The sequence below is a fragment of the Meriones unguiculatus genome (assembly GCF_030254825.1).
Source record: "Meriones unguiculatus strain TT.TT164.6M chromosome Y unlocalized genomic scaffold, Bangor_MerUng_6.1 ChrY_unordered_Scaffold_23, whole genome shotgun sequence".
Lineage (NCBI taxonomy): Eukaryota > Metazoa > Chordata > Mammalia > Rodentia > Muridae > Meriones > Meriones unguiculatus.
Genome location: NW_026843709.1, coordinates 20,026,388 through 20,034,971, shown reverse-complemented (window position 1 = coordinate 20,034,971; position 8,584 = coordinate 20,026,388). Strand labels below are relative to the sequence as shown.

The following is an 8,584-nucleotide window of genomic DNA, read 5'->3' as shown; positions in this document are numbered from 1 at the left end:
GAACTTTGCAATTACTCATACATTCACTAAATGTACCTTCACATTCTTATTGATATAATACACTGGCTTTTGCCTGTTAAATGACCTCATTCTTTCTCTCAGCCAATCAGCACCTGAGAGAATCTTGAGGTTTCTATGGAGATGAGTAAAGAAACTTTCCACAATCTCCAGTATATCTGGTCAGGTGCACATGTGTCATTGTTGTGAAATCCAACAAGCCTTTAGCTCATCCCTTTATCCAGATCCCACACCTTTACTCCTGTTTACCTCTGTGACAATATCAGGTAGGAAATGAAACTTTAATATTTATTTACTATGAAAGCTTCCTAAGTAAGGATGGTTCAAATGATGTGGGATTAAGGACATTGTACCAAATGACAAGGTGGTCTCCCCCTGTGGTCTTTGATCTGAAATTTCATAGGTTGTAACTTTGAAATGAGCAGTTACTCATGTACACACTAAATGTATCTTCACATTATTATTGATATAATAGGCTACTGGTGTCTAGGGTTCCCTTGGGTATTGAGTCTTTAAGAGAAGGGAAAAGAGAAGGAAACTAGACAATACTGGGACTGGTTTGGATCAAACCAAGAAAGATCGATGAGTATAAAGGGAGAATTGAAGGGCAATAAGATACTTGACAGCTGGTGCTGTTTCACACTTATGTTGCTAACCCGCTATGAGCAGATTTCGCTTGGCTGAGCTGGTTGTATATGCAGCTCTGTCCTACTCAGTGAGCAGTGAGAAGCCTCCTGGTCCTGGGGTTTAAAGTAAAAAATGGTTAATCAGGAGAGTGAAATGTGTCCCTGTTATATGCCTATGACACAAGATATGCTGTGTTTCCAGCTGTGGTCCTCCAGACAAACCCTCTAATCATAGTGTTAGTGCCAGGACTGATTGTTCAGAGGTGCCACATGAGCTCATAATGTTTGAGGTAGGTGGGTAACCATTAGTTCATGGCTAGGATTGCCTGCTACATAATGAGTTTCTGGAAAGCATGCCTTACAAAGTCAAGCTTGGCCATATTTTAGTGGGATCTCTTATTCGTGTTAAAAGTCATTGGAAGGCCGTCGGCGGAGTCTGCGCAGGAGCGGGCCCGGCGTCGCGGTCGCCCAGGTGATAATCTTCAGTAGTCAAGATGTCTTCAGGACCTGAGCCCCCAGCAGTTAAAACAGAACCATCGAAAGAGAGAAACTTTGAAAGGCCAGGCCTTCGAGGGACACACACAACAGCGTTATTCCGAGCTGTGAACCCAGAGCTCTTCATTAAACCTAACAAACCTGTAATGGCCTTCGGACTGGTAGCCCTTTCCTTCTGTGTGGCTTATATTGGTTATCTGCATGCAACACAAGAGAACAAGAAGGACCTCTATGAAGCTATGGACAGTGAAGGACATCGGTACATGAGGAGAAAAACATCCAAATGGGATTAACGTACAGGCTCCTTCTGATGGAGTGCTGTTACAACTCTCAAGTCTTTAAATGATGTCGACTTTATTAGTGTGTGGGATTGTATTTCTTGTTCCATAATCCGTTAACAAGAGAAGGTATATAATTTGAAAGTAACCCACTGTGGTAAATTTAGTTCTTTTAATTATTAAATTTTGCATAATAAAAGAACCAGTACTGTTAAAAAAAAAGTCATTGGAAAAGTTGTCTATATATTATTTTCATTGATTACGTGGGAATTTCATATAATTTACATTACACTACTTTTTCATTGCTTCCAGGTTCAAATTTATAACCATGTATAACAGTAAAAATAGTTTTTTTTCTTTAAATTACATCAATGCAAATATATGTTTGTCATTAACTCATTGAAAAATGATTAGAGTCACAGTGCCAATTTCCTTAAAGAAAACTTTGTTCATCCTTGCCACACCCTGGGACCACCCCCCAAAAGAAACCACTGGTCCTGAAGAGCTCTATATTTCACCCCCTTGATCCGAGTTTTTCTTATGCATTCATTTATTACGACTTTTTTCACATTGTATCTGCTGCCCCCTTCCTCTTCTCCTTCCAGTCCCAACTACCCTCTCATTCTACCCCTCTGCCTTTTCTAAAATTCCCCTTAAAAGCGAGATCCTCCTCCCCATTCTAACTGACCCTAGCTTATTAGGTGTCATCAAGGCTGGGTGCATTATCTACCTCTGCATTCAGATTCTCAGTGTATTGTTCTCCTTGTGTCCTCAATTTTCTCTATTTATGATATTCTTCCTGCCTCCTCTCCTGCAGGCTTCCCAGAGCTCTAAGGGGAGGGAAAATTTCATAAGGAAATCACATTTAGATCTGTGTGTTATAAGGCATTTCTGTGCATAATATAGGACTGTGGGTCTCTGTATGCAATCCCATTTGTTGCAGAAGAAAGCATCTCCATAGATACAAGAACATTGCCCTTATCAATCACTTGTGGACAGGGAGTAACATATTTAAATAACAACAGCATGTGTTTCTTGAAATTTTCCACAAGAATCTCAGGCCCAAGAACTCCATTCACTGTCACCCAATATCATTAATGAATGAGTAGTTTGGTCATAACAGATATCTTTAATGAAACTTTATCCCTCACTATTAGGAGGCCCACTTACAAGTGATTACATACCGTATTTGTCTTTCTGTGTTTTAGTAACTTCACCAATGTTGACTTTTCCTGGTTCCATCCATTTGTCTGAAAATATCATGATGTCATTTTCTTATCTGAATAATAATCCATTTTGGAAATATTCCACATTTTTCCTAAAGGAGATTTTTCACTCCTATTCTGAAGAACTATGAAGTTGCTGGAACTTTAACCATTGTATTGAATGACAAACTATCAGAATAAGGATTTTCTTTAGCCTCAAATTCCTTCCATCTTCTTCCACTTCCTGGTGATTTGAACTGCAATGTTCATTTGAAACTAATCTTTTTACTTGTGCTATCCCCAAAGAGGAAATATTTGGGGAAGGTTAGGAGGTATGTCCTTGTTAGATAATATAATTCCTGTTGGAGTTTTATTATAGTAGGTTGTGTTTTGAGGTTGATATGCCAATGAAAGTGACCAGATAGAATGGAGTCTCTGTCTCTCAGTCTCTGTCACTTTGTTTCTTTCATGGATTCATTGAATACTTTTATTTGTTTCTAATTGATTGATTTCCACCCTGAGTTTTATTATTTCCAGCTGTCTGCTCCTCTTGGGTATTTCTATTTCTTTCTTTCTTTTTTTAGGGCTTTCAGTTGGGCCATTAAGTTGCTTGAATGAGATGTCACAAATTTCTTCTTGAAGGCACTTAGTGCTATGTATTTTCCTCTGAGCACTACTTTCATTGTGTCCCATAAATTAGGGTATGCTGTGTTTTCATTTTCATTGAATTTTAGGAAGTCCCTTGTTTCATTCTTTATTTATTCCTTAACTCAGCTGTCATTGAGCAGCAAGTTGTTCAGTTTCCATGTGCTTATAGGTTTTTTCTAATTCCATTTTTATTGAGGTCCAGCTTTAGTCCATGGTGGTCAATCCGAATAAAGGGAATATTTCAATCTTCTTGTGTCTGTTGAGGTTTGCTTTGTAACCAACTATATATGGTCTATTTTGGAGAAGGTTCCATGAGGTGTTGAAAAGCAGGTATACTCTTTTGAGTTTGGTTAGAAAGTTCTTTAGGCATCTATTACATCCATTTTATTTAGGACTCTGCAAGTGCCTTTATTTCCTTATTTGGCTTCTGTCTAGATGATCTGTCTCTTGGTAAAAGTTGGGTGTTTAAGTCTCCCACTATTAAGGTGTTGTGATTGGTATGTGATTTATGTTTTAATAATGTTTCACTTATGAATGTAGGTGCTCCATTCCTGGTGGGAATGTAAACTGGTACAACTACTTTGGAAATCAATCTGGCTCTTTCTCAGACAATTAGGAATAATGCTTCCTCAAGACCAAGCTATACTACTTCTAGGCATATACCCAAAATTTGTTCAAGTACACACGGACATTTGCTCAACCATGTTTGTAGCATCTTTATTTGTAATAGCTAGAACTTGGAAAAAACCTAGATGTCCATCAACAGAGGAAGGATACAGAAATTGTGGTATTTTTACACAATGGGATAGTACTCAGCAATCAAAAACGAGGAAATCATGACATTTGCAGGCAAATGGTAGGATCTAGAAAAGATCATTCTGCATGAGACATCCCAGAAGGAGAAAGACACACATGGTATATACTCACTTTATAGACCTATAAGATATGGTAAACATAATGAAATCTATACCCACAAACAAGATAAACAAGAAAGAGGACCAGGGTACAAAGATCAATTCTCAGTGAGAAACACAAATTGGATGTGCATTGGCCATAGGAGAAAACAAGTAACAGGACAGAAGCCTACCGCAGAGGGCCTCTGAAAGACTCTACCTAGCAGTGTATCAAAGCAGATACTAAGACTCATAACCAAACCTTTGGCAGAGTGCAGGGAATCATATGAAAGAAGGGGGAGTTAGTATGATGTGTAAATGATAGGTGCTCCATGAGGACCAAATATGTCTGTGCATATGCGTCTTTTCTGAGACTGATACTCCACTAAGGACCATGTATGGATATAACCTAAAACTTCTGCTCAGCTGTAGCCCTTGGTACTTCAGTAACCAATTGATTTTGCATAGTAAGGGAAACAGCATCTATTTTAGACAGGAACTCAATGGCAGGCTCTTTGACCTCCCCACCCTCCCAAGGAAGCAGCAGTCCTGCTAGGCCACAGAGGAGGACTTTGCAGCTAGTCCTGAAGATACCTGATAAAACAGGGTCAGATGAAAGGGGATAAGGTCTTCCCCATCCAGTGGACTCTGAAAGGGCAGTGAGGAGATGAGGGAAAGACAATGGGGTTGGGAGGGAATAGGGGAGCAGGATATAGCTGGGATACAGAGTTAATGAAAAGCAACTAATAATAAAAATTAAAAAGATTTAAAAAAGGAGTACTGAGGAGGAAAAAACTATTTTACAGATGCTACTTTTCCACAATACTGTTTAATCATAATAACTTTGGGAAGTCATAATATTCTAATGTCATAATTGCATTGTGATGTTAAAATACCTTTGTGATAATAGCATTGTGATTTCCTATCATTGTGATATAATAGATTTAGATAAAAGAGCATTGTGATGTCACAAGCAGATTTTAAAGTCATAATTGCATTGAGATGTCATAATCTCATTGTGAAGTCTTTGTAATACCGTAATTCCATTGTAATATAATAATAATCATGTTATAAGAGCATTGTGATGTCATCAAGCATTGTGATGCCATAACAGAATTGTGATGTCATAATAGCATTGTGATGTCATAATAATATTGTGAAATCTTAATAACATTTGGACAACATAACATTGTAATGTCATAATAGTATTATGATGTCATAATATCTTTGTTATGTTGTAATAGCATTGTTATTTTATATCATTTTAATGTATTAGCATTGATATATCATAATAATATTGTGAAGCCATAATAGCATTGTGTTGTCATCAAACCATTGCAATGTAATGTCATAGTAATTATGATGTCATAGTAATATTTTGAGGTATAATAACATTGTGATGTCATAATAACACTGTAATATTATAAGAGATTTGTGATATCATAATATCATTGTGATTGTCACAATTCCTTTTTGATGTCATAAAACAATCATGTCCTAATAGCATTTGATTTCAGAAGAGCATTGGGATGTCATGATAAATTTTGATGTCATAATGCCATTGTGATAGCAATTGCGATGTCATCAAAGTATTGTGATGTCATCATAGCATTTTGAAGTAATGCCCTTGTGAATTCATAATAGAATTTTGATGTGAAAAATATGTTTTGATATCATAGCAAAATCTTATTGTAATAACTGTATTAATAGCATGGTAATACTATAATACCATTTTGAAGTCATAATAACACTGTGATGTCAGAACAGCATTGTGATATCATAACATTGTGATATCAGAAAACAATTGTGATATCATGATAACATTGATATATCAGACCATTGTGATGTCATAATACACTTTTGAGGTCATAATGCCATTGTGATGTCAAAATTTTATTGTGATTACATACCATAATTATTTTGCAATACTATTGTAATGCCATAATAGAATTGTGATGTCATAATAAAATTTGTGATATCATAATGCAATTGTGATCTCATAATATAATTGAGGTGTCATAATACCAAGGTGATGCCATAACAGCCATTTCACTATTGTGATGATATAAAACCATTGAGATGTCATAATAAAGTTGAGATGCCATATTATAATTGTAATGTCATAATAGAATTGTGATTTCATAATACCATTTTGAAGTCAAAATACCACTATGATGTCATAATATCATTTTGATGCCATATTGCTGTTGTGATGTCATAATAGCTTTCTGTTGTCATCATAGCACTGTGATGTTGGAATACATTTGTGAAGTGTTTATGCCATTGTGATGTCATAATATCACTGTGAAGCCATGATAGCATTGTGATGTAATAATAGTATTGTGATGTTATAATATCATTGGGATATCATAATGCCATTGGGATATTATGACACGAATGTTATGTCATAAAACCTTTGTGATATCATGATACTATAGTGATGCTTTAATAGCATTTGGATGTCAAACAATTGTGATATTATCATACCATTGTGATGTCATAATATCATTGTGATGTTACAAGACCATTGTGATGATGTAATAGTGTTTTTAGGTAATAATGTCATTGCAATGTCAAAATTCCATTGTGATGTCATACCACAATTATTTTGGAATAGCATTATGATGTCATAATACATTATGATGCCATAAATGCATTGGAATGTCATGACAACTTTGTGTGTCATAATAGCATTGTGATGTCATAAACCATTGTAAAATTAAAATCTCATTGGATGCAATATTATTGTGATGTCATAATAGCATTGTGAATTAATAATACCATTGTGATGTCATAATAATATTTTGAGGTCATAAACCCATTGTGATGTCATAATAGCACGGTGATGTCATTATAGCATTGTTGTCATACCATTGTTGTTATAATGTTCTTTTGAAATGTATACACCTTACCCTCGTTCATTCAAATGCTGACTTTTACCCCTTACTCTCTTTTTTCAATCCAGATATTGCATTGTGATACTTAGTCTAGGAATCTTGTCTCAACTTTGTGTAAGCAGGCCAGAATAAAGCAACTCGCCACAATATTGAGTGATGGGAGGAGCCAGAAGGCAGGAAATGAGTGGGAGGAAAAAGGGTGGGGGAGCAGAGCACGGAGAGCAGGGCAGGAGGAGAGATCTAACAGTGTGGAGAGAATGAACCAGACCTAAGATTTCACAAAATGCAAGTATAATGTAAAAATCTAAATGTTAAGAAATTATGGAGGCTTGAAGTTTTAGGAGGGATTAACTATTGACCAGCATTGTATTCTAAGTTAACTAAATAAACCCAGAATCTGTGTAATGAATTGGTTATACAACTGTTGATTAACAGCAAGCATTAAAAAAATAGACTAATAGTAAATATTAATCATTTCCTAAAACATACCATTATGAAGCCGTTATACCATTGTGATATCATTAACACAATTGCAACGTCATATCATTATGAAGATATAATAGAATTGTGATTTCATAATAGCACTGTGAGGTCATAATAGCATTGTGATGTTAAAATAGCATTGAAATGTCATAATACCATTCGGGTATAATGACAACATTGTTATGTCATGGTGATGTCATAAGACCATTGGGATGTCATCATAAAATTGTGATGTCATACTCTTGTGATGTCATAATACCATTGTGATATCATGATATCATTGGGATTTCATAACAGCATTGTGATGATATAATAGTATTTGGAGGTCATAATGCCACTGTGAAGTCAAAATTCCATTGTGATGTGACACAATGATGTCATAATAGAAATGTGATGTCATAATACGATTGTGATATGATAACAATACTGTGCTGTCATGATAGCATTGTTATGTCATTTTGCATTGTTCTATTATGTTATTATTGTGATGTTAAAATTCCATTGTGATATCATATCATATGAGTTCATAATAGCATTGTCATGTCAAAATAGCATTGTGATGTCATAACCATCGTGGTGTCATAATATCTATGTGATGTCATAATAGCATATTGATGTCATGACTCCATTGTGATGCCATCATAGCATTGTGATGCCATCATATCATTGTGGTGTCATGATACCATTGATAGGTCAAAATTCCATTTTGCTGTCATACCAGGTGAATTTAAAGACCTCTTGAAAGAAATATGTGACAATATTCCTAAACTAAGAATCTTGAACACAGGAACTGTCATCTCTGTGTTGTGTGCTACCAGCTGCCCTGACTGAGAAATGTAGTCTTGCTCAGATTTCCTCTTAAGAAGGCTGTGTCCTACTCTGTTGTCAGGGAGGAAAATGATCAGAGCCTCAGTGCCAAGTCCCTTAAAAAAAACTAAGTTCATCCTTGCCACACCTTGACACCACCTTGGAAAAGAAGCAGTCAGTGCTGAAGAGCTCTGTACTTCATCCCCCTGATCAGTTTTTCTCATTTCTTTATTA

General features: G+C 35.9%; 1 protein-coding gene across 1 annotated transcript; it reads left to right on the top strand.

The window, feature by feature from the left end:
- Positions 1–1,072: 1,072 nt before the first annotated feature.
- LOC110544942 (small integral membrane protein 8-like) lies at positions 1,073–1,639 on the top strand. Its single transcript, XM_060376810.1, has one exon. It carries the CDS (start codon positions 1,139–1,141, stop codon positions 1,430–1,432), a length of 294 nt encoding a protein of 97 aa, XP_060232793.1. The 5' UTR covers positions 1,073–1,138; the 3' UTR covers positions 1,433–1,639.
- Positions 1,640–8,584: the final 6,945 nt, after the last annotated feature.